Source organism: Branchiostoma floridae, unplaced genomic scaffold, assembly GCF_000003815.2.
Source record: "Branchiostoma floridae strain S238N-H82 unplaced genomic scaffold, Bfl_VNyyK Sc7u5tJ_1152, whole genome shotgun sequence".
Taxonomy (NCBI): Eukaryota; Metazoa; Chordata; class Leptocardii; order Amphioxiformes; family Branchiostomatidae; genus Branchiostoma; species Branchiostoma floridae.
This window is the reverse complement of record NW_023365618.1, coordinates 31,175-57,766: the sequence shown is the minus strand read 5'-3', so window position 1 is coordinate 57,766 and position 26,592 is coordinate 31,175. Positions and strand designations below refer to the sequence as shown.

The 26,592-nt window shown below is 40.0% G+C and overlaps 2 protein-coding genes and 1 long non-coding RNA gene across 4 annotated transcripts; 2 read left to right on the top strand and 1 right to left on the bottom strand.

Moving 5' to 3' along the window:
* Positions 1–3,633: 3,633 nt before the first annotated feature.
* On the top strand, positions 3,634–19,466 carry LOC118407275 (venom allergen 5.02-like). The gene is made up of 4 exons (XM_035807730.1): positions 3,634–4,028; positions 17,655–17,757; positions 18,568–18,707; positions 19,374–19,466. Exons 1-4 carry the CDS (start codon positions 3,855–3,857, stop codon positions 19,464–19,466), a joined length of 510 nt encoding a protein of 169 aa, XP_035663623.1. The 5' UTR covers positions 3,634–3,854.
* LOC118407270 lies at positions 7,736–10,032 on the bottom strand. Of its 2 annotated transcripts, none has more exons than XM_035807724.1 (4): positions 9,419–10,032; positions 9,075–9,205; positions 8,633–8,806; positions 7,736–8,316 (listed from the first exon to the last, which is right to left on the bottom strand). In XM_035807724.1, the coding sequence occupies exons 2-4, from the start codon at positions 9,117–9,119 to the stop codon at positions 8,233–8,235; spliced, it is 303 nt and encodes a 100-aa protein (XP_035663617.1). In that variant the 5' UTR covers positions 9,120–9,205; positions 9,419–10,032; the 3' UTR covers positions 7,736–8,232. The 2 variants fall into 2 exon arrangements, with proteins under 2 accessions (XP_035663617.1, XP_035663618.1); XM_035807725.1 differs by lacking the exon at positions 9,419–10,032 and having other exon boundaries at positions 7,736–7,998; positions 8,232–8,316; positions 9,075–9,403.
* A 4,777-nt stretch (positions 19,467–24,243) lies between the features above and the next one.
* On the top strand, positions 24,244–25,884 carry LOC118407272. Its single transcript, XR_004830130.1, has 4 exons — positions 24,244–24,336; positions 24,522–24,545; positions 25,128–25,220; positions 25,759–25,884. It is a non-coding gene; the product is annotated as an uncharacterized LOC118407272 (long non-coding RNA).
* The last annotated feature ends 708 nt before the right edge of the window (positions 25,885–26,592 follow it).

Sequence of the window (26,592 nt, the reverse complement as noted above, 5' to 3'; positions counted from 1 at the left end):
TCAAACAACAGCACAATCCCTCAAAACGGTCCGGAACCGCACGTTTGTTTTCACATGAGTCGGAATTTAAGCGGTGGATGTTCTAGTGATGACACCTAGCGGTCCATGGTATTATGGTAGCAGCAGAATATGTCCCAGAAGGTCTTGGAAGAAACTTAACAGTCGCCTGCGCCGCAGCCGACCGATGATGATGAATGAATGAATTAAGGGTTAATGACCCGCCCCGGGGTGTATATGGTGTCATAACGCCTGGTCCTTTGCTATAACCATCGAATAAAACCACCGCAGCGAGCGAAGCGAACGAGGTGGTTTTATGAGGTGGTTATAGCAAAGGACCAGGCGTTATGACACCATATATACCGAGGAACAGGTGGGTCATTAACCCTATTATCATATAGCCTACCCACACTGACCCATTTAAGAGTAGATTAGAGTAGAGTAGAGTTTCCAGTTGAGTAGGAGCGACAAATTCTTTTCTTAAACATACATCTTTTATTCAGTACACATTTGAACAGTGAATTTGAACAACATAAAACTTGTACGTGAAATGTATTTCTGTTCCAATGCTTAAAATAAGAACAAAGTTGATTCATTATGTTACAAATTGTTGCACGCTCCGTATTTCTCCACTCGCCCATTCTCCAGTTTGTCGAGTTCGTTCGTATCAGGCGCTAAATCTCTGCCGGCTTTCCTGAGATATTCCGGGATCCCTGTGCTTCACAGCTCTTGAGAATCTCGTTCACTACGAACCCAGACACGGCTTCTCCGAAGAAAGGTAGCATTTTGGTCCTCCAGCGCCATGACCACTACTCAATGGCGGACCGTGGTGTTATTGTCGTCTGAACTTGAATGGGCGGGGGTGCAAATAAATTTATTTTCCATTTGCAGTTTAAATTGGACATGACTTGAAATAGATTTTATTGTCTTAAATATTATAGGTAATTCAATGTTGTTTTAAGACAGCAAATGTTTTCTTTGAACAAAGAAACACGCACTACCGATGTTAATAGAGGGAGTCATCCCCCCTGCCATGCCTGTACTTATTCCCCTATCTTGGCAGATGGACGATTCCTGGATATCTCATTCTGATTGGCCAGCGTCCTGTTTGTCTGTCCTCCTGATTGGTTTAAACTTTCAAAAGTTTTATCACATATGTGATAATCAAAAATTTAATGCACGGCTGTTACGGCGTCATAACCGGCATGAAATGGGGCCTTCTGATTGGCCCACGTCCCCTGGCTATATGATAATGAACTTTATTGCACGACATTTGTACATGGTACAATTGTAAGGCAACGGTGATAAGTCAATCAATACAATGACTCGTCTAAGATGATGATGGTAGCAGCAACAAACTGACGCTGCAATACTAAAGCGGATTAATAGGTGGCGCTTTTGAGCCATTGCAGATGCCAGGCAAACCTATACCTTCATTTTCATGGACATTAATCAATTATTTCATTTATATGTAATGTACACGCTTCCTGATGTTTACAATCACAATTTTATCCAGGAGCTAGAAATATGATTTTTCAATGGTATCCTGAATATGCAGCAAAGGTGAGTCTAAAAGTAATGCAAGTGGCAAGTGGTTTTATAACATACGTACCAATTTTCAATTCTAAACTCTCAATGGTTCTTTATTTACAGCTGCTAGGATGGTGTGCGTTGTGATACAGTAGTGCTAGTTGGTTTTACAGCAGATTTCGTATTTTTTTCCTAGAACAAACCAAGTCTCTATCTACTTTTTGTGTAGTTTATGTTTGACCATACAAAAATCACTGTACTTTTTATCGTGTCAATAAAGCTTGTCAATGTTCAAGAATACTGAGGAGGTCCACAACCCTATGTTACTCCCACCCGAGTGCGTTTCCCCCACTTCATCACGAGTTCATGTCAACACCGTTATCTCACGTTCCTACCCCAACACTCCCTCACACGGCGATTAGCGCCAATTTTCCCGCCCAAAGCTCGACGGTGCTATGTAAAAATGGGTGACGTAAGATTAGCGCGAGCTTGAAACTGTTGAAAACCATTTCATGGTAGGATTTTAGTTGAAATCTTGATTATTTAGATGTGGATACGGTAAGAAAGACTCTATTCTTATTGAATCAGTGGTAGAAATTACCTTTCACCGTGTTAAATTATTCTGCATCCCCGGAAGATAGTGGAATCATCGCATGATGGCTGTTTTGAGTAAAGGACTAGTCCAAGTGCTCCGATTAGGGGGGTTCTTTTCAGACTAGCCGTCATTAGAAATCTTATTAATAATGTGTTTGATGCCATCTGAAAGAACATGATAGCATGTTAAGTTTTTATGGGTTAAATTTCTAATTCTAGAGATAATGAAAAAGTGACACCTTCGTTTTGTCTACATGCATTACTGGCATATATTGTAACTGTGCGGTCCCCACTATATCCAAGTTAGCCACTCCCCCTTTTAAACATACATCGGTAGTGACTGTCTACGCCATTTGTTCAACGTCCAACCGTCAATCGATTATAATCAACACCAGAGACGGTTCTATCAATAAACTATATCTGGCTGCCACGTCCCATGCCGAGGTTGAAGTGGATTTTAGCGCCATGTTTGTGTGATGTTTGTTGACTGTAGTTATTTGAAGTCAGCGGCCCATCGTGACCTACGGTGCGCTCCGTGTGACTGTTCGCGGCAGCGGCATAATTTATCTCAATTGTTCGCTCTCGACTGTTTACGGTTGCCAAACGCTAACCTGATTTCCAACCGCCTTTTTTTCTGCGATCGCTCAGCGTCAAAAGGTTTGACAGATCACACCAAGATTTTCATGAAGAAAGAACGAATTATTGTACCTTTTGTGTGTATTTGTTGTATTCTAAATCATACTTTTAAGTCTTCCATCATATTCCAGTTATAAATTCAAGGTTAATTCTAATCCAGTTTTGGTCGCTGTACGATCGCCCAGGGAACGCTGTCTTTTGGAAAAGCCGTGCGTTGAGAGGTATTCGTCCAATGATTGTCATGGGTATTGCACATACCGCGGAGAGCTGTTGTAAAGTTTCTTTAAGCAACGACCAGGATGTTTAAGGTTATTTTCTGGCAGGGATTTGGGACGCTTGACTCTGACTCAATAATCACACCGAAGATTCTGATACGAAATTGTTTTGTATTGTTTAAAATTTGTAACCATCGCAGTGATTTGTATTAAATAATGGATAGAAAATGTAACCTTCAAATTATCATTCACTCAAAAGGAAAAAAAATCAGACTAAAATGTAAGACGAAAATTCGGAACGGTATCAAAATTATAAAACAAATTGATTTAATGCCCGTAAAATATCACATGAAACCATATATTCCATATAATAATCTATTGTGTTTGTATCTTATCTTAATTTTGCGTCTTGTTTAATATAGGATTAAAAGAATATACACAATCATTTTGACTCAATCATTTTGCATCGGCCCCTTTGATCTTAATTGCAATAATTAAAAAAAATATACATCCTTAATACAACTAAGCCTGTGGTAGCTGCACCTTAAATTCAAGTGCCTGTCCTATAGAACATCTAGATGAATATCCTTTTGTTTGGCTGTCGCTATATGTACAGTATATACAGCACACCCTTAACGACAAACTCGTGGTTCGGCCTGTCTAGCTAGGTCACGGGGTCGAACCGGCAACACCAACCCAGCAACACAGCCGGTCACAGGGATTTTTTTTATTAATCGCTTGAGCCGAGTATATAAAGAAATCCGGGTAGACCATTCCGCGAGTTGTTCAGCTTTCCCATGTTTGCAACAACCCCGGCTATAAGATCTCTTCGTAGAGCAAGAATTCAGACGTAGTCAAAGGTAGCACAGAATCGTAATTGCGATGTTTATACCATTACCTTTTCGTCGTGCGAGTACGTTTGTATGGCTCGCTGTAATTTTTGTGTCGGGAATTTTGCGAGCACGCGCGAGTTTGACGGCAAATGACGAGGCGGTTCTTCTAGAGAAACATCGGGAGCTTCGTAAGGGGGTAGGGGCAGCGGACATGGAATCTATGGTAAGTACAAATAGTCAGAAATATTCCTCACTGTAGGCACTATATAGACATTTTATAATACGATAGAATGATAGCAAACATACATATTACATGGATTTGCTTTTTACGTTCGCCAAGAACGTTAACGTACGTTTTTGGTGCCGCTCGCTTGTGTGTCTGTTCTGTCTGTGTGTGTCTATGTATGTATGTATGTATGTATGTGTGTGTGTGTATGTGTGTGTGTGTGTGTGTGTGTGTGTGTGTGTGTGTGTGTGTGTGTGTGTGTGTGTGTTGGTATGTGTGAAAGAAGGAGAGAGATTGAGAGAGACAGATAGAGAAAGAAAGGAAGAGGGTGTGTGCATATCTATGTGTCTGATGTGTTTGCGTCCGTGTCTCAGTGACCCTAAATCGCCCAACTCTTTACGTTGTGGATGGATTCTGATTATACTTTGTAGGTAAGAAGCGTAAAATATTAAAAAAAGTATTACTGAAAAGACAACAAAACACATCAAGCGTTAAAAAAGATCCTAGACGGATCTAACAAAATTCAGGTCTCAGAGAGTGCGTGGTGAGAGAGGGAAAGGGGGTATATTCAGTTCCTTCTTGAAGACAGAACTACTTACACTACGTAGCAACACCGATGTGTGTTTTACCGGCCCTCGTTACATGATTCAGAAGTATATCCAAACGTTAGTTAATCATACACACATGCGTGCATCGTGATAGCCAGGGAAATCAACGGACATGGGGCCAAGTTTCGTAACTCCAGATCATTTGTATTGCACACCAGGTAACCCGCCTGAAAGCGTAATACGCCAGGTTTGGCGTTATACTGTAAACGAGTTTTTGCGGTGGTTCTATGTTCGCGGTCACGATGGCTCGTCACCGTTGCTTCCTTGTTTTTGTTGCTTCTTTGTCATTGAAGAAGAGAGACTAGTGGAACGGCAGTGCCAGAGAAGAAGATCGTGGTGGGTTTAACTCTGGTTGAGGCACCAACCCATGTTTGGGTTCTACAATACGCTGATGAGCAAGCTAATGCGAGAACATTGTTGCGACTTTAAGTTCTTCATGCGCATGGAGCCCCAAATGTTCTATGACCTGCTCATGTGTGTGGGACCTTCCATTAAGAAGAGTAGAAAGTGACTTTTTTTTTTTACTGCTGATATTTCCCCAATATTTCCCCGGCGGGCCCCTGGTTCATTTTAAGTCCGACTTAAAACCAACCGGGACCCCGCCCGAGACCAAAAATAACCCGGCAGCCGCTGGGAGACCCACAAGACCCCGCCCGGATGTGCCAAAAACAGTCCGTAAATTACCCGCTCGGGTCCCTATGTGGAAATGTGACCATAGCCCAAATAGTCCTGTTTGATGACCGAGGGACCCGTCGGCGGCCCTAGCGGTGTTCCGGGATGACACAACGGATGCAATAGTTTGTAATGCAAGAAGGTTGGGCCTGTACCGTCGAGTACCGGGCGGGTACCGGGAGGATACTGTAGGGAACCCTGCCGATGTGTTCACGATTAGATGGCGACTTTGATTCGGCGTATTTTCCTGCCCGGGCCCCCGTTGATTGTAAGTCCGACTTAGAATCAACCAGGGCCCCGCCCGAGCCCCAAAATAGCCCGGCAGCCGCCGGGGGTCTTACGGGGCCCCGCCCGAAAGTGCAAAAAATCAGCCCCTAACATACCAGGCCGGGCCCCTTTGTGGAAATGTGACGTTAGCATAAGGCCTACGTCACATTTCCTACCCGGGGCCTGGCCGGGCTGTTTACGGAAACCAAAAATTAGATTTTATGCCAATGAATATGCACAAGGAATGCCATTGACTTTCTTTCGGTCCGTTTTTGTGTTTGTGCTATATTTTATATCATATTTATCGTTTCGGAAGGCTGCCCGGCCGGGCCCCTTTGTGGAAATGTGATCTTTAGTTAGTTAGTTAGTCCAATGACTGATAAAAGCTCCTTGGTGGGGCCCCCAAAGCCCTTTTCCGTAGAGCGTAATCGGCGGTTTTAATTCTACGTACTACGTAGCAGGACCGCTCGAATTCAACGTAGAGCGTAATTGGTGCATTTTGCGTCGAGCGATATTAGCCTCTTTAATTTAACGTATTACGTAGAAGCTAACGTGATTTTACCGTAAAACGTAATTCATCTTACTTGTTTGTAAAGCATAATCAAAATTCCATTAAACTTAACTAGTCTACCGGCAAATTTTAACCGCGAAAATGCAGGAAATTGCGTTTCAAAGAGTCCAGATTTCAAAATTTCGCTGGACCTTCCTTGCAGTGGCTCACCTCAGCGGCTTTGGACATGGTGAAAATATGTTGCGGGAGCGTCGCCTCCCAACAAGTAGAAATTTCTTTACCAAACCAAGCTTAGTTAACAAGCAAAATGTGCCCCTTAAATGCAAGAAACTGCATGTCAGAGGGTCAAGATTTCAAATTTTCTCCGAGCGGCCATTGGGCTTGCGATGGCTTAGGCCTCTGGCGCTCACGCGTACGACTCTCCAGTGCTCGTCGCCCTCAAAAACGTTTCTCTGACAGAAATGTCATTACATTGAGCACATAGTCTGCCAGCAAAACGTGTCCCCCAAAATGCAGGAAATGGTGTTTCAGAGATACAAATTTTCCCGTACCTACCTTGCAACAGTTCATGCTTTCGGCAGTCGAAATCTAAAAATGTTGTTTGGGGGCGTTGCCCTCAATATATATTTATAATATCTTTAAGCTAAAACCATATGAATTTCTAATTGAAATGCCATTTAACTTAGCTTAGTCTGTTTGCCCTTCAAAATGCATAAAATGGTGTTTCAGAGGATCAAGATTTCACAATATTCCCAGGGGAACATGCCTGATTATCGTGCCTCCGCTTTTGGTGCTACAAGTGCTGAAAATTACGTCACATCAGAAATTTGCTGTCGCCACCTTTGGCCAGCAAGACGGGCGCTTTTATATCGTCTAAGTTAAGTTTGAATCTTGTTGATGGAATCATAAGTTCAAGTTGTTAGATCTCCTCTTCACGGAGTTCAGCCAAAAGACGATTAAGATTTGGATAATGCATTGTGAAACTTCGTAATTTAGCGTAGAGCGTAATAAAGCGTCCATAATTTAGCGTTTTACGTAGCCGGCCCTTACGAATTTAGTGTAGAGCGTTGTCGGTACTCCCCCTTGGGGGCCCTCCTTGGTTAGTCCCATAGCCCAAAAGTGATCTTAGCCTTACGTATTCATCCTTACTATCAGTTGGTGAAGTGAGGAAAATCGCGAAAAGTGCTGTTCCCTAGGACACACAATTAATGGTGTATGTTAGGATATCTGGCCAAGACCACGCTGACACCACACAATCTAGTACAGACTAAGAAACTAACATACTGCACATAAAAATGAAGTTCAGGAATTAAAAATTGCTAAGAAATCAGTTAAAAAACGTGGTTAATGTATAAGAATAGTTCTATTTCGAGGTTTCTTTCTTTCTTTCCTTATCGACCGCATGTCGTCAGCGTGTTTATTTTGTTCAGTTAGCTCAGAAACTTCCGTCCGCGATTATATATATGTTCAAATGTGTATTTTTGTTTGAGCCGGAGGAAGACCTGAGACGTCCTTGAGACCGTGTGTACATAAATGGACCGGTTCCGTGGGTCTTTGCAACGATGTACACAAGCTGTTTAAATATAGGAGTAAAGAAGTAGGGAGGGGTGTTCTTATGCTAGAATGAGACCAATTAGGCCATGTTGATTTGATTATATGGATGACATCCTCTGGCAGCCCCAGAATTGGTGCGAGCGAGCGAAAAAAAAAAAGTTTGGCAAAAAAAAAAAGTTCTCTTTATTATGAAATCTAAGTGGTCGGGAAGGTAGAACAAATGACTAAACACACAAAGTATGGTATACCAAACAAGAACTTTATTTTTGTTTTGTTTGACTGGCATGCTGCATGTCCTGTCTAACTTCCTCTGGCATCTTGTTTTCCCCTTATGGCGCTGTCATTCTTCAGGTGCCTACAGAAACACAGTATGAAAAGCAACAATTACTAGGTATCAACCCTTCTAATGTATACATTTCTTCAATAGTTTACAACATGTAGTTTTACAGTACAGTGTACATGATAGACACAAATGCAAATGGAAAGGCTCAGCACTTCAGATGGAATGGAGCATGTAGGATGAAGGCTTTTTAACTTAGAACTTGGTGAAAACAGTATTGAAAAAGGTAGATCAAATAAAACACCTGCCTTAGTTGTCATCTTCCGCCTCTCTTCTCCTTTTCATCTTCTTCTTTCCTCGTGTCCTCTCCTCTACTCCTGCAGATTTGCACACCTACAAAAACGCAAGATGGGATAAACCATTGATTGAATTTTGCAATACATGGATGCCACTACAAATATCTGAAATTCAAAATGTATTTAGCTCCAGTTTTAGACATGTTTGTGGAAAGATGCATCATCTATACACATGTATTGGTACCTGGATATTTAACCTTCATTAATAAAAATGTAGCTACTACATAAATCAAGTTTTATGTTGAGAAAGCACACTAATTCAGACAAAAGCACAATGAATGTAGGCAAAGTATCATCTTCACAAATACTGTACATTGTAAAATGACATGTAACTAAAGACTTAAAAAACCCACCTGACACACTGGATGGATCATCTGGAATTGCTTGGCCTTCTCCAAAGAATGGGGAGTGTCTCTTCCTCCCCACACTGCCAGCTTACCATTGGGAGGATTGACCTTAATGCAGCTGGAGCCTTGAGTCTCGCAGAATAGTAGTAGGGCTCTACTGGAACGGCACATGATAGGGCCCTGCACAAAACAGGTGTCAAATGAGACATTAATACGGTATCAAACTTGATTGAAAAAAAAAACATTTGTCTATGAAACTATAAAAGTAAAAATAACAGTTGTCATACCCATTCAAAAAGGGTTACTATATCAAGATGGTCTTCTTCCTGTATCTTTCAAGTCAAAGTCTAGTTTTAGGTCCTATTAAGTCCTTGTGATGAGCTACAATTGTAGCCTCAGAATAACAACATTGTCAACCAACATAAATTCAATGTACGCTATAACTCACCGGCTCACATAACAGCTCTCTCTCAGATGATCGTCTGGTATCCATGATACTCCACAGGTGTACATGGAGTCCTCCTTCAGACTCCAAGTCCTTCTTCTGTGCTGTGGTGAGCGCTCATTGCCAGGAATCTCCTGTCAATAGAAGAGTCCAAAATTTGTTATCAGTCGGTTTAGTGCCTTTATACTGACTAGATAGCTTAGACATCCTGTCAATAGACTTAAAAAACAGTGCTGTAGTCATTTATGCATGCATGTACCGAATGTGAAAATTTAAAATACCCTCGGCCCCCCTCCCCTACTAGTAGTTCAATCCAAAACTGAAGGTTACAATGAAATTTTAATCACCTCAAAAGCAGACTTGGGCCGTGGATCTTCATCAGTCTTTCCACTGGCCGTCTTGTCCACCTCAATGCGGACAAAACATCCGAATTGTCGGCAGGCATGCCCAACGTTTAGGCCAGCGTAGACCTCGACATCTCTTCCGACTTTTTCTTCATTGCAATAATTTGCACATTGGCGGTTCTTGAAAGAAATTCGCTGAAGTTCACCGGCCTGAACTCGCTTGTCGTAACAAGTTTCTCATATAACTGGGCAAATGTAACGTCACCTTGTCCACAATCAATCTCGTACCAATTCACAACACCACCACCCTTCCGTGTCACTTTGATGCTTACATAATTCGAAGGAGAATCACGATCAGTTGAATTCGTCGCCATTTTCAGTTATTTTGGCAAGTTTCGGTTAACGTCAATGCGCATGTGCAAGGAATAGTTTACGACAAAATGAGTACGTTTTGCGATAGGAGAAGACGCAAAAGATGCATTTTACGACATTAGTATGGATTTTCGGCATATATTTGATGGTATTGAAGCTGGTTTTAACGATGCTTGAAAACTTTTTTTTTTTTGGAATCGGCCGAAAATTGGTGCGCACGCGGATGTCATCCATAGAATCAAATCAACATGGCCTTAGCTAGAAGAATGTCTGTTCTCCACTTAGTTTAAAAGTTCGTCGGAGAAGTGTGCTGTTCTTTACTCCACCGAGGCCCATGACATGACTTTACCACCCAATTTCGCCAGGCAGCGATTGTTATGAGCGCTCGTTGCGACGTAAATATTATGTGTAAAACCCTTGATTCCATAACTGAAATATCATGCAAAAATGTGCCTAAAAAGACGACAAGACCCACAAAGGGTAAAACACTAATTTTCTAAATATATATACTTTATTGAACGTCATGATAAATTTTACGTCACAACACGGTTCAGGCGAAGTTACCGGCCGAGGAGAGTTGGGATATTAGATTATCAATTTAGTAATTCAAGTGGTTTTCTACGTTTAAGAAGAAATGCGACTCTTGGTTTTAGATGTTGGCACAGACTTGATGGAACATTGCTGCACTAAAGCCGTGATTTTTTACCCTTCTTTGTGTAAGACGCTCGGTGGTCGTCACTCCAGTGTCAGTGAAAGTCGTGTAAAGTGTCTTTTCTAAGGGCACAACGTCGAGGGCATTGTGAGTATAGAACCCGGGGCCTGTTAGTTCTCAGCCCTAAATTCTGTCAGAGGTAAATTTTATATAGAATGATTGTATTACCAATATCATTACTCGTTTGTATAGTATTGTTGCACATATTAGATAACTTGTGTAAGCTGTATGTTTAATATTGTTTGTATGTTACGGAGTTATTTCGTAAGCTCTCCCAAGATGGTACTAAGTTAAGAAGAAAGAAAGAAAAAAAGAAAGAAGAAAAGAAAGAAAAAAAAGAAAAAAAGCAAAGGGAGTGAGGAAAGGAAAGGAAAGAAAGAAAGGAAAAGGCAGAAAATGAAGGAAAAAAGCAAGAAAGAAAAGATGGAAGAAACAGAAAGGAGAGAAGGAAGGAAAGAGGGGAAAAGAAAAGAAGAAAGACAAAGAAAATAAGAAAAATGAAAAAAGAACAAATATTTTTTCAATTGTTTAGAACTTCATAGATTCCAAATCTTCAAACTCCCACACGTAAATGTTCTAAAACACCGACACTCTTTGAACATACTTAGTAACTTCACTAGCCTTACCGCTGTTGCTACCAACAAAAGAAACACTGTACCTGACCTTACCGCTCCCTGATCTACCCTAAGTCAACATCACACGACAGTTATAGGTCTCTAATATCTGCTGGTATGTTGATCGCCCCCTGTGCCCGATAATTATGATTGTATCAAATTTATCTCCCCAGAGTTGTTTGTGATGTTAAGCCTACCGCCGAGTCCGACGGTTATCAATCAATAAGGACTGAGCCGTAAAAATCGTTATATGGATAAAAGTGAGTTGAAAACAGAAGAGTTCAAGAGTTACACCGCCAGGTAAACATTAGGAAGTCTTAAGCCCCGGTTACAGAAAGCCGAACATGGCTCCCGAACACCAGCGACCTGAACGATAGGTCGGGAGAAGTCGGACCAGTTGTAGATTAAGAGCCAACTTTTACTTCCAAACGCACCCAGGCAACAAAATACTTACTCCATAAGAATCAGGTCCAGGTCCTTATTGTTTGTGAACGGACAATATTCAAAATAATGGTTTATTTCCTTACAAATGAATCTGTTTGGTGGAATATCCCATCTTCACGCGAATAGCTTCCTCTGTTAATTTAGACGAAGTTTGTCTGTAGAAGCATGGTAAAAAAGACTATCAACTCTCCTCTACTTCGCTCGGGTCACGGATTTTTTCAGGTCCGGTTTTACTGGACCTGTCCAACAAGAATTTTTTTTTTTGTTACCGGTACCAACCCGTACTCCAGACAATTTGAGCAAGGTAGGGAGGACATATTCAGCTTTCTGTAACGTTAACCGGGGCTTTAGACAAACCGCAATGTTCAGACAAATCAAGAAAGGGTATTTGCTAGCTAGATTTACAATCTATTGTGAGTTTAATCCCTTTACAAACTTCTGCCCAGAACAAAACTGATGTTTCAGCAAATGTCGGCTTTCCATGTGAGGCGGTTTGCTTTCTTGGACCGGCAACATCAAGAACAACAAGTGAAACGGATAATGTACACTTTTAAAGAAAGTGTTATTTAAGATTACACAAGAATTGATTATCCAGAATTTATTCTGTGTTTAATCTGTTGACAAACTTTCGCCGAGAACAAAAATGATGCTTTAGCAATCTCAGCTTTTTATGTAATACGGTTGGCTTTCGTGGACCGGTAACATCAAGAGCAACACAAGAAAGACATAATGTACAACATGAAAGAAAGTATTATTATATATGATAAGATTAAGAAATGTTTATCCAGAATTTATTGTGTGCTAAATCTCTTCGACAAAAAAAAAAGAAAGATGCCTCAACAAATGTCGGCATTCTATTCGAGACGGTTGGCTCTCTTGGACCAGCAACATCAAAAACAACAAAAGAAAAAGTAATGAACACCATAAAAGAAAGTTTCATGTAAGATTATAACGTTACAAGAACTAAAGCTTGAACAAAGGCATTCTATTTTGTGCAGTCGAATACCTTTATTGATTAACACAGTCACAGGCAACTCTCTTATCTGGACTGAAGATATGAGAAGTTTACATGAGCACAGTTCTCACGGCTATAGGGTTTACAAAAAAATTCAGGGGGTATGGCAATCGAATATTTCATATATAAATGACCACTAGAGTTTGCACATGTGACTCCCCAGTCACGACCTTGAAGTTAATGACAAGAGCACACACACACACACACACACACACACACACACAAACACTCACATGCAAACACACACTCAAGAACATAGATGGACACACTGACGAACACATACACAAACACACTCACACAGACATATACAAACATGCACAAACCACGCAGACACACATACACACACACACACACACACACACACACACATATATATATATATACAAACACTTAGACACACACGAACACACACACAAACACACACTCAAGCACCTAGACACACACACGCACATGCACACACACACGCACACAGACACACACGCACACTCACGAACACTCACGAACACAAACACGAACACGTGAAGGCACCAAAAACGTTCTCATCAATCACGCTATGTGACGTCAGAGATGTAATGTGACGTCAGTCATTCAGGACTTTTCCGGCCACACACAGAATACCAGTATTTCCTACAAATCGTTTTATAACCCCACACAGACGCTCTTTACGGTAGCTACATCCACACCTAAGTAAACATCCAAATCCTGTTCACTAAATTTACAGAACTACAGCTACGTCAGGGTAACTTTACATAAGAAAACGATGTTTGTTTTTCTCGTGAGGAGGGGTAGTACTTGAATGACGTTGATCTAGTTCATACATTGGCACAAACGCAAACTTCCTAATCCTTTGTGCTAGATCTACATGTATGTAGTTTAGAGCTAGGTCACAAATACTAAACACATGCATGTAGTTACCTGTACCTTTTTATTACGACCATGTTATAAATGATACAAGTCAAATACCTATATTCGCACCTATATAAACGATCTAATCCAATGCCCTAAATCTACAGAACTTCAAACGTCAGGTTGAACATACGGAGCACAACAGTACCTGTGTGTATCATATTCTAACTCTAGGTAAATATCATTAGTCCAAATCCCACATTCGCGCCTATGTAAACGATCTAATCCGGTGCCCTAAATCTACAGACCTTCACACGTCAGGTTAAACTTACGGAGCACACGACTACCTGCGTTTACTCTAATATCCTAGTTAAGTTAATCCAAATCCTACACTTGCAGCTGTATGCACGTTTTAATCCATTGTCCTAAATCTACCATACAGGTACAGGTACAAGGTACGGAGCACAATGTGTCGGCGTTCTTTTGTATTCGTTTAGGGCTTCAATGATGTCTCTGTAACTCAACTGGAAGCAGTCTCATAGTTGAACTCGTGGTTCGAATGGGTTGGTATGGCTAGCGTCAATTTCCAAACCGGGGCCCGGCCGGGCCGTTCATGGAAACGAAAAATATAGATACGTACTTCAAAATATACATAACTTACGACTATTCTATTTACGTCCTGTGTAGTTTGGTGTCTTTTATATCTTACCTTTTGTGTCGGTTTGAAAATCGTTGTAGGCCAGAAGTCTTATGTCCCGATTCCCAACCCGGAGCCAGCCCGGAAGCTTTGGGAAACGAAAAACTATTATATAAAATGCAACGAAAGACACCGGTAATAAAGAAAATAGTCATGAGCATAATTGTTGTATATTCCTTGCTTAAACACTTTTTTTTTTGTTTCCGGAAACATCCCGGCCGGGGCCCGGTTTGGAAATGTCACGTAGGCATATACATATGGAATACCCCGGTTCAATCTAGCAAGGTATCCAGCCGTAATATAGCTTAATGACGTAACGGGAAAACCTTTTGAATTTGATCGGGGCCAGACGTAATTGCCAGAGAGGAGAGAAGAGACTCGGAAGCTATATTACAGCTGGATACCAGGCTAGGTTCAATCCTGGAACGGGTATTTCGGTTGGGTCTGCAACCGTCTTTCGGAAAGGAAGCAAAATATCACATGTTTAAGGACGTGCTTTTGGCATGATTGATGGGAAAGGCTAGCAAGCCATCCTTGTAAAAATACACCCTTTTACTGAAAGAGCAAAGAAACTTGTTGACCTATGTACCACCAGACAATCCAAGGTGAACAATAACAGCTAGTTCTGGTTTTCGCACGTACGTGTAAGTAAACTCCCAAATCCCCTGCACTAAATTTACGTGACTTAAAACTTCAGGTTCAATGGAAGAAACTTAAAGGTCACAGGTCTTAATCTAACCGTGGGAGGGATCGTCAACACACAACATTAAGCCAAACCACACGTATCATAAAGACCATTCAGTGATACCTTTGACTCAGTACAAGTCAAAGGAAGTGTACGCATTTTTGCACCTGGCTGTTCTCAAAAGACAACGTATAGAGAAACTTTTGATTTGACCGTGGGAGGGACCTCAATACACAACATTAAGCCAAACCACACGTAGCGTAAAGACTTTACAGTGATACCTTTGATTCTGTAAGAGTCAACGGAAGTTTACGTATTTTTGCACCTGGCTATTCTCAATAGACTACGTATAGAGAAACTTTTCCACATACTTTCCCCTTTGATATTTTTCTTTCATGACAAGATGAATTTGAGGTAATCATCATTAACGGGAACCTCGAAAATTGTACAAGTTAGAAAGGTGTTGCTGTTCCTCTAATAATCTACCCTTGTACTACTACCCGATATGTAATGATTATAACGTACACTTGTCAGACAGCAGGAAGTGTAATTTATTTCCTTGAACATAGAGGGACCTGTAACGTCTAAAAACACGACGTATTATCGACAAGTAAGAGAGTAATACACCTTTTTCCGCGCGGAGGCCAAGATAGATCTAAAACGAGTTCAATGACTTAAACAAAAAACTATCCATCATAGTTAGCAGTTCAACCAATGGTAGCCTTTCGATTAGGAAAGCGACCAATAAGAGAATAGCTGCATGTCCGTCAAATGTTTGCATTGTTATGTTTTTTCCTTTTTCATTTTGTATCTACGTATACGTCTATGGGATTCTAAATTGCTACATCTTTAGGTGAACAATAAATCTAATTAGAATAGTTATTATTTGATCTTAGATTGTGAAAATCTGTATGGTTTGGTGAAAAAAAGTTTTGTCCGTTTGCCTCATTGACCTCGTCTTCGATCTATCATGGCCGCCGATGTGTATCGAATCAATCTGGAGTTTAAGATTAGAGGCAAAGAAAATCGTATTTCAAACAATACTCACTACGACATGGAAATTACCTTATCAGTATCATTGTTCTTACATTTCTTACTATGATGTACGATCTAAATAGTAAGTTTTTGTCATAGTTTCTTTTATCCTAACTAAATTTAGTTCAAAATGCACTCGTGCGCGGTCATGCACAAGTTGACAATCTTAAGCGATCTCAAATATTGATTCGAATCGAGCACTTATCAACTAACAAAGGGTTACAAGCCGTGTCAGGAGTGTTATGTTATAGCTCCTAGCTACCGGGGAAACACGAACAAGAGTCCGTCGAGCACAAACCTGCGTGAATCAATCATCGTATTTCTTGGGGGTGTCATTCTATATATGAAAGAAAACCTACAAACTTATTGCACATTTTTGTCCAGATGGGCTAAGTACAGGTCACATATGGTAACAACCATATACATGTAGCAATGGAAACAATCATATACATTTATATGTGCATATATACGTCCAATCTACTCTGTACATCCAACTTCCTCTCGCTTCTTGGTAATTGCATCAATACAACTAGCTGTAATAAGATGATGGAGTTTCAAATTGGTTGTTTAAAGAACGTTTTGCAACACTCAGTCTCAAGAGTATTTTCCTGATTCCTAAAATTCACAACGTTGCCGTCTTCTTCCGACTAGCCCTGTTCTATCGGTGTAATTCTAACACTGCGGGCTTTTCCAAAGACTCAGAAAGATGAAGAGGAACGATTTCCAAAGCGCTAAATATTACCGAAACCCACTGCTCCGTTGCCCTTAAATTGTCGTTTATCATTGTATTAGGATTTTGATAATTCACGGTATGCTTATAGATACAAACAGATCCATCATATGGATCTTGAGATATCGCTGCGAACACCCTAACACAGACAACCGCAATACCTCCCCTTAGGATGCGAACCTCCTTCACAGAGTTAATGACACAACCCCCCATTGTTAAAGTTTGGTACCGTTGCCTAAGTGTATACGTGTGCGATGATGTCATCGAGGTTAATGGGATCGATGTATCTTCTCACGTCCTTATTGCTGTCAACATATCCATGGTAACAGTAATAACAAACAGTTCCGCAGGAGTAAATATTGTATCAAAGAAGCTCTGTAAAGAGGTATTACTAATCTCTGCGTTTATCTGAAAGTATTTTCTAATGATGTGAACTATGAACCATGTTGGCGGGGAGACGGATGCAAGGGGAATATTTTAATGATGACATCGAGATAAAATTTCTGAGGAGTGCAGTTTCTCTAACTAGTTAGATCAAACGTTCAAATATTTCAACCGCCAACACAGAATACATGTACATGATATACATGATAGGCTCTGTCCGCACCCTCTTTCTACTACTAGAGGCTTTGATCGACCACTAAGCGAAGGTTTGACCGACAGACCAACGAATTTCATTGATACAGAACGAAGTTTTTATGTGTTGTGCTTTTTTTCTACAGGCGTGTTGCACCGTACTTTGATTTTAAAATCAGTCGTCGGACAAATGCAATTTTCAAGTTGCTATACGTTAGCATAATGATCACCGAATCATCATCTAGTTGGAAACGAATAGCGCTCATCTGTCATTTGTGGTGTACGTCATGTAGCATGTGGCAGGACAGAGCTAGAGGGGCTGGTCACCATACATGAATAATAAAATTTTTTTTGTGCAAATTCATGCCCTAGGTCTAATTGCAAACAAAGTGCCTGAGTAAGAACAGAAAAGAACAGTAGTTTCCATGGCTAGACCATGTGAAAGTAAACATTATGTAGTTGCTTGAAGATATTACCATTGTAGTTACTTATAATTCTGTACGTCTGTTTCAGACTTGGCACAGTGAGCTGGCAACTATGGCGCAGACCTGGGCGGAAACCTGTTCAACAGGACATGGCGGAACATCCGGGTCTTCTGCGTTTGGTGACGACATTGGTAAAAAATATACTTATTCACAAGTTTATCCTACTGATGACGGCTGCTTGCTTATTGGTGTTACCAAGTATACACTGGTGCATATCGAGGGAATCACACTTTTGCGTATATCCCGTCCATATGATCTCCGTACAGACAAGGTTTTGCTTTGTGTAGCCTGGATGTCGAACGACAAAAATAATATTCAGCCAAAAACTTTAACTTGGCTAACAAATGTCACTAAGGCACTTGGTATACGTGTGACTAATTGTATGTTCGTAATGGTTCAAATCTACAATTCGTTGTAAAATATCTCATTGAATAATCTTTGAAATAGCGCTCCCCGTAAAATGATGAAACAGACGCATTTTTGTGAATTTTACAATATCAATCCTACAACTTAGATTCATTTTCATTTTCAAAATGAACCATGTAGATAACTTAAGTATAGAATATACCGTTGATGTTAACTTGTAAATGCATTTGTGTTTGTAGAAGTCATTCTGATTACATTTAAAATGTAATATCCATCACAATAATTCAAATTATTACCCGAAATATTTTCTGATCGACGCTTTACTGTAGATTTTACAGCGATCTCTAAACAGAGACAAAAGTCAGCATAAATTTGCTACAACTTATGATCCACTGCTCATGGAGTCATGTGTTCTATCTACTAAACATGATGACACAGTTCGTCTAAGCATCGGATTACTCATTTCTGCACAAAGACTGGAGTCTAACATTTGAAAATTAGAGTAAGTCTAAGTCCTTGTGCTGAAATTACAATTCAACTTTCCTCAGAATACCGTTGATGTCTTTACTCTGTAGGTCAGAACATTTTCAAGACCAGCGGGTCGTCTGTGGGTGACTACAACTCCGTTGTGCAGGCGTGGTTTGACGAGGTGGAGTTCTATAACTACAACAGCGCCTCCTGTCAGTCCGGACGGACCTGCACCCACTACACTCAGGTAGGGGCGAATTTACTAGGATAACGTCACATTTCCACAAAGGGACCGGTCGGGTAGTTTTTGTTTTAACAAAAAGACTAAAGTATATAAAAGGTAACAAAAACACCAGATGGGCCAAAAATGAATCAACAACGTGCCTCGTGCATATTTATTGACGTAAAGTTCAATACTTTGTTTCCGCAAACAGTCCGGCCAGGCCCCCGGTAGAAGATATAACTTATGACTTATCAACACAGTACATCTTTCGTCTTCAAAACGGATTATACCAATGGAACTATAAGCTTACAGCTTAAAGGTTTAGGACTCATAAATTTTAACGAATCCCTCCGTTGTAAATGTTGAATTATATGAAAAGCCTAACTTTTGCCTTTGAAGTTTTTTTATGGCAGCGTGCCTTACCGACGCCTTTTCCCCACATGCAGGGCCTAGACCATTGTACAACTTTAGAGCGACCAAAATCAGCTAAATCTTAAAAGATAGTTCAGATGTCTTTTAAAGATCCTGAACGTTAGAGATCGTGGAAAGATCATGACAAGACATTGGAGATTATTGAGCGCACATAGAAAGGCCGATGAGAAATCTGTCGATATGTTTGAACTCTTAAATGTGTCTCAACAATTTCGAACTTAAGTGTAATTACAGCCATTCTTCGTGTTTTTCCTGCAGCTTGTATGGGCTGAGTCCAAAGCAGTGGGGTGCGGGTCTCACACGTGCAGCGGTGACGGGACGTACGTCGTCTGTAACTACGGCCCAGGGTAAGGTCATCAATTTTTTCTCTTTTTTCCCTACAAGACAAGAAAAATATGGCACTAGCTACAATCAAGTTAGTAACTTATTTTTACAATGCCGTATACAAAGTACAGACAGAAGGAGGTATGGTTAGTATCTTACCTTAATACCGAAGTCAGATACCTAATTTTCACACCTGGGACTTCTAGGGGTATCAGGACAGTTCGGCACATGGACACTTCGGCCCGGACATTTCGGCCCCAAGTCCAGGACACTTCGGCCCCAGGGCGAGGACACTTCGGCCCAGGTTCAGAGGACACTTCGGCCCCGCTAGTTCTTACGTGCGTGGGCATGCTGTGCAATATACAAATTACTCGAAAAGCTATGTGAAACGCAACGATTAAACATATTGAGCATTAAGAGCGAATGTCTGTAAGGGTCAAACAATGGTGGCACCGGTCAAAAAATAGATTTGGCTCCTTTTTTGCACAGTGATAGCACTTGGTACACAACCCCTCAAAATAGCTTTCTTTCTTCTCAGAACCCCTCGTTGCCATGGCAACAGGCCAAAGAAGTTTGGGGGCCATTTTGCCGGAATTGAGCATGTCAAAAACATGAAAATTGGCCAACTTAAGGGCACTATCACTGAACAATGCTTTAACTAAACAACAAAGGCAGAATATGCTGATCAGAGCAATGCCTAAACTTGTATGAAATAGCAGTAAAGTTAATCTCCTGTAATTTCTAAGGCCCTGGGCAGCCTGAATACAATACACTGTTTTCAGGTTGTAAAGAATCTGAAATTTTGCCCAACTTCAAAGCACTGAAAGTCCATAAGTATAAAATATTTTCGCTTGCAATTTACTACAAATAATAACCTACTATAGGGCTATTAGATGAATGATAGCAAAGTTTGGGTTCTTGTTTTGTTGCTATGCAATCGTCCGTCGAAGTGGGTCAAATTTCATGATTTTGATAATATGTCATTTTATGCTCTCTTTAAACACTCATAAGTCCCATACCAAAGTTGCTCTGCAATTAAAATTCACATGGATTATAAACCAATGTATTGTCTATCAAATGCATGTTTGTAAAGTTCGGGTTCTTTTTTCGTTGCTACGTAATTGTCCTTTAAAGTGGGTCATTTTTTATGATTTTGATAAAATACATTATTTTGCATCATCTTCGAACAATCATAACTCACAAGCCAAAATTGTTCTGTAACTAGAATTTACCTGAAATGTTAACCAAGATATTGTTTCTCAAGGTCATGCTTGTAAAGTTTGGGTTCTTGTTTTGTTGCTAAGCAATTGTCCGTTAAAGTGGGTCAATTTTCATGATTTTGATGATATATCATTCTGTGCTCTCTTTGAACTGTCATAAGTTACAAAGTAACTTTGTTCTGAAATTGAAATTAACAAGGAATACAAACGAATATATTGTCTATCAAATGCTTGTTTGGACGGTTCGAGTTCGGGTATTCTAACAGTGAATGTACATGTCCCTGTAAGTAGGTCGTATTCCACTGACTTTTCCACAAATCATGTTCTTGACAACAGTGATACACATGTCACAGTCTTTGTTTTTATAGAACCGATGTAGCAATGTGCTATCACCATAACAAAATATTTGTAGGGATTATATTCTACACAAAGTCATATTTATGTTTAATGTCAGATTAATCCACTCTGAACTTTCAAACATTCTGCTAGTTTTAAAGCTAAGCATGACGTATGACTACAGTCTTGAACATGTTTGCATCCCCACAATATGACTCTTGAAGACTTAGCTTATACAATGTATATACATATTTGGAACGAATATCATAAATCTCTGTGCATCTTTCTTTTGCACGGTAGCATTTATGTGAAAACATGCGTTTTTCAGTTTCTGCTATTCAATGGACCATACTCGTTTTAAGCAAGGGCAAGAACGAACCTAGTAGGTTGCTCTTGAAGTTTGCCTGAAATGCCAACTCCTGGCGGCGATTGATGTTTGTCTGCTAGTCTGTCTGTGTGGAAATTAGCTTGACAGGCTAACGTCAAAATACGGCAGAGGATGATGAAGGTCAGCATCTTGACCTAACTTTGTTCGAATCTATCAACAGTAAAGATCAATATGAAGCAACGAATGACGTTTATCTACATCTTCCTTTTTGGGAGACACATATAAGCTTGCGATTTGGCAAGGAAATTGAACTTGTACGAACTAACATTCCTAAATCTGATTTGCGATCACCAATAATTGATTGCCTTTGGAAGTACATATTTGTGGCAAAAATTCAAGAATACCGAAGTTCATGTCCTTGCTGAAAATGAGTGTGTTAGCAGAAGTTGAAAATGCACATGTTTTTCACATTACTGTGAAAGAAAGATGCACAGAGATTTAAGATATTTGTTCCAATGTAGAAATAAGTCGCCATATTGTGGGGATGCAAACATGTTCAAGACTGTAGTCATACGTCATGCTTAGCTTTAAAACTAGCAGAATGTTTGAAAGTTCAGAGTGGATTAATCTGACATTAAACATAAATATGACTTTGTGTAGAATATAATACCTACAAATGTTTTTTTTCCATGGTGATAGCACATTACTGCATCGGTTCTATAAAAACAAAGACTGTGTATCACTGTTGTCAAGAACATGATTTGTGGAAAAGTCAGTGAAATACGACCTACTTTCAGGGACATGTACATTCACTGTTAGAATACCCGAACTCGAACTGTCCAAACAAGCATTTGATAGCTACAATATATCCGTTTGTATTCCTTGTTAATTTCAATTTCAGAACAAATTTACTTTGCAACTTATGACAGTTCAAAGAGAGCACAAAATGATATATCATCAAAATCATGAAATTGACCCAATTTAATGGACAATTGCTTAGCAACAAAACAAGAACCCAAACTTTACAAGCATGACCTTGAGAAACAATATCTTGGTTTACATTTCAGGTAAATTCTAGTTACAGAACAATTTTGGCTTGTGAGTTATGATTGTTCGAAGATGATGCAAAATAATGTATTTTATCAAAGTCATAAAAAAATGACCCACTTTAAAGGACAATTACGTAGCAACGAAAGAAGAACCCGAACTTTACAAACATGCATTTGATAGACAATACATTGGTTTATAATCCATGTGAATTTTAATTGCAGAGTAACTTTGGTATGGGACTTATGATTGTTTAAAGAGAGCATAAAATGACATATTATCAAAATCATGAAATTTGACCCACTTCGACGGACGATTGTATAGCAACAAAACAAGAACCCAAACTTTGCTAGCATTCATCTAATAGCCCTATAGTAGGTTATTATTTGTAGTAAATTGCAAGCGAAAATATTTTATACTTATGGACTTTCAGTGCTTTGAAGTTGGGCAAAATTTCATATTCTTTACAACCTGAAAACAGTGTATTGTATTCAGGCTGCCCAGGGCCTTAGAATTTACAGGAGATTAACTTTACTGCTATTTCATACAAGTTTAGGCATTGCTCTGATCAGCATATTCTGCCTTTGTTGTTTAGTTAAAGCATTGTTCAGTGATAGTGCCCTTAAGCTGGCCAATTTTCATGTTTTTGACATGCCCAAATCCGGCAAAATGGCCCCCAAACTTCTTTGGCCTGTTGCCATGGCAACGAGGGGTTCTGAGAAGAAAGAAATCTATTTTGAGGGGTTGTGTACCAAGTACTATCACTGTGCAAAAAAGGAGCCAAATCTATTTTCTGACCGGTGCCACCATTGTTTGACCCTTACAGACATTCGCTCTTAAGTCTTGAAACAAATAAATAAGTATTGAAACATAGCAAACACACTTACCAGCGATTTTCTCGAGTAGACAGGAGAACACTATGTAATATACTGTACAAGTAAAATCATACTTCCTAAAATTATACGTTATGTATTCAGCTCGGGCTACGTGTTAGATAACTATCGTGGACCGGACCCGGGGCCGAAGTGTCCTCGGCTTGGGGCCGAAGTGTCCTCGGCGTGGGGCCGAAATGTCCTGATTGCCAGGGGGCCGAAGTGTCCATGTGCCGAAGTGTCCGACATTCACTTCTAGGTACCGAGCCCAACACTAAACCAGATACGCCACAAACGTATGATATTATATGCAGAAAATAATGTCACATATTAAAAAGATATACATGAATCTCGTCACTGATGCATGAGTTTTCTATTTCAAATGAGGCACACCCTAGGCTTGTTTCAGCACTTCAGCACTTCGTCATTGATTGAACCTTAAGTGTAACGCTTGAGACGAAATATAAAGCTTCACCACAGTCACCTTCTATAGAAAAGGACACCGGGTAACACCTACACGTATATATATTTGTATATTGAAGATGAATTTCACTTTTTAATGGAATGTTCTAGTGACGCTATTTTACGTAATAAGCTATTCACATTTCTAGAATCCAGTAACAGCAGATTTCAAGAGACTCGATGCTACAGACAGATTTGCTTATATATTTACGTGCCACAACTCCCATAATGCAAAGATAGGCAAATATATCAAAGACTGCTTTGCTATTAGAATGAATAATGAAACTCATGATTAGCCCAACTCGATTGTAACACTATATCAAAGACTTGTATTAGCCCTTTTTGTTATGTTAATTAGGATGTTAAGTCATATTGTATAGACCTATTTTGTACTTTGTGTATTAGTCGTTGCCATACATTGTACCATATGTACAAATGTCGTGCAATAAAGTTCATATCTTGACTTATTTTGGCACCCGCCGTCATGTGTATACGGAGGGTACACTAAAAGAATTCATTTTTCTTTACTTGAATGTTCAGTGGTAACACAGCTGGTACGAAGCCGTTCAAAACCGGCCCACCGTGTTCTCTGTGCGCCAGGGGAGCGGGATGGTGTGAGGACGACTTCTGTGGTAAGTACAGATGTTTCATTAAACCACCACGTATTGATTTGCAATACGTTTAGTAGATATATATAAAAGGTGAACTATTTGTATCTTTGATGCCAAAGGCGTTACCGGACTAGGAACGATTTTTTAACTGTGAACATTTAAAACGTATATATTCCTAAACGTTCTTTCTTTCTTTTTTCATACAGTTGACTGCCCCACAAAGAACTGCAGTGAGTAGATTTTGATTTAGTTTAGGGGCAAGAAAACAGAATGCTCCGTTATAAGGTACAGTGGAAGCCGCTTAATTGCACACCCAATTTGAAAGCGAATTCCGTGCAATTATCCGGCGTCTGCGAAAATGCGAAGTTACCCAGTTGGAACGCATCGCCACGGCATTCCGTGCAATTGACCGAAGTGTGCGTTTATCCGACGTGCAATTAACTGGCTTCCACTGTACTAGTAAATGTGCAACTTTGTGTAAGTGGAATTTCTGAGATTCCGATTTCCTGTCTATCCTTAACAATTACTTTGTTTTATATGACTGGTAACTTTTCACTAATCCTGTTCTAACAGCAACAAAATCATAGACTACATCATTTCTTTAAAACATGCACTATACAATGTATCTTAAAATGTATATACATAATATGAAAACGTATTCGAAAAACAACATCAACAGTAAAAAAATCACAGATCAAATGAATTCTTTTAAACACGTAGTATAGAATTTCTTTATATATATCAATTAATGAATATAAAATGAAAACGTATTCGAACAACAACGCCAAGTGTTTAATCTCTCTCTATTGTAGCCTGTCCCATGGAGTGCCGTAACTGTGCAGTAAAGGACACAGCGGAGTGCCAGTGTGACTGTAAGGATGGCTGGGACGGGCTGGACTGCTCAGGTGAATACTCGGTGTTCTGTTAGAAGAAATGTCTGCGTATCTGCGCTAATGAACAACTAAATCTTTCGATGAACTTTCGATGAACACAATTGTTTTATAAGCAACACAATACTTGAATCAACACTTCTAAGAACCATCGTAACGATTTTTCCGCCAACCCATAAGTCTCTTTTTCAATTCACATGAATAGACGGGGGAAGTTACAGGATTCCAAGCAATCTTACTCACTTTGGAGTCTCGTATTTACAAAATCAAGCGCCTAAAACTTGTCAAAAAATGTAATGCGACGTTGCAATAGATGGAAGTTTGAATTTTACTGTCTCTTCTCCATAAACAGTTTTTTTCTTCAATTTAACGGACATTTTGGTGACCGCGTGTCACTTTCCTGCCTGGTTCACCTTATACTGCAGCTATAGATGTCGCTAGTAGCATATGCGGTTAAAAACGTATAAACATACATCATGCATATACATAGATAGTTAAAGCGATGTTTAGAATGCGGTCCCAATTGTATATGTTCTCTGTCTCTAATGTCCAGTGGTGTGTAAAGACTGGCACCGTAACTGCGGAAGGAGTCCAGGTTGGCCTACCACGCAGTACTGCACAGATGCTACCATCGGGGCCATAGTCACAGCACAGTGTAGAGTGCTTTGCGGACAATGTGGTAAATTCTTTACCTTGTATTATCATATAGCCAGGCGCCGCGGACCAATCAGAAGGCCCCGTTCCACGTTGGTTTTGTCGCCGTAACACAAAGATTCCGGCCAGGCAGGTGCAAATAAACACCAGTGGTGTTAATTCATTTTGAATTAACACCAGTGGTGTTAATTCATTTGATAACACCGGTGCTGGTGTTAATTCATTTTGAATTAACACCGGTGCGGGTGTTAATTCATTTTGACCAATCAAAAGGAACGAAAGAAAGGTATATAGCAGGCATTGGCCAATAAAAAGGAGCAAAACATATGCCGGAGCAGACTGCAAGGGGGAATGGCTCCTTCTGTTAACATTGATAATGAGTTTTGTTTTTCTAAAAAGCCTGCAATGTTTCGAATATTTTCTGCGGAAATTTTGGTTTCAAAATGCAATCTGTAATCTCCTTACATATGTATGTACCAAATGTGAACTTTCAGAAATTCGACAAAGGAATTCACACGTATAGTACCAAAGGATCTATGCGTCATACAGGAATTTGCAAGTTTGGGTAGGCTATATGATAATAACTTGAATGCCCCGCCTTATCCTCGGTGTATATGGTGAGATAATCCCTGGTCAGGTGCGATAAGCACCTCATAAACCACCTCGTTCGCTACGCTCACTGGGCGGTTTATTCGGTGGTTATCGCACCTGACCAGGGATTATCTCACCATGA

What these genes read in the sequence shown, in the direction of transcription:
- LOC118407270 (XM_035807724.1), bottom strand. Translation starts at nt 9,119, where the DNA reads ATGGATACCAGACGATCATCTGAGAGAGAGCTGTTATGTGAGCCG. An exon ending in GAGAGCTGTTATGTGAGCCG is followed by an intron (nt 8,807 to 9,074) that starts GTGAGTTATAGC and finishes TGTTTTGTGCAG; the next exon opens with GGCCCTATCATGTGCCGTTC. An exon ending in TGATCCATCCAGTGTGTCAG is followed by an intron (nt 8,317 to 8,632) that starts GTGGGTTTTTTA and finishes GCGTTTTTGTAG; the next exon opens with GTGTGCAAATCTGCAGGAGT.
- LOC118407275 (XM_035807730.1), top strand. Translation starts at nt 3,855, where the DNA reads ATGTTTATACCATTACCTTTTCGTCGTGCGAGTACGTTTGTATGGCTC. An exon ending in TGCGTTTGGTGACGACATTG is followed by an intron (nt 17,758 to 18,567) that starts GTAAAAAATATA and finishes TTTACTCTGTAG; the next exon opens with GTCAGAACATTTTCAAGACC. An exon ending in CCTGCACCCACTACACTCAG is followed by an intron (nt 18,708 to 19,373) that starts GTAGGGGCGAAT and finishes TTTTTCCTGCAG; the next exon opens with CTTGTATGGGCTGAGTCCAA.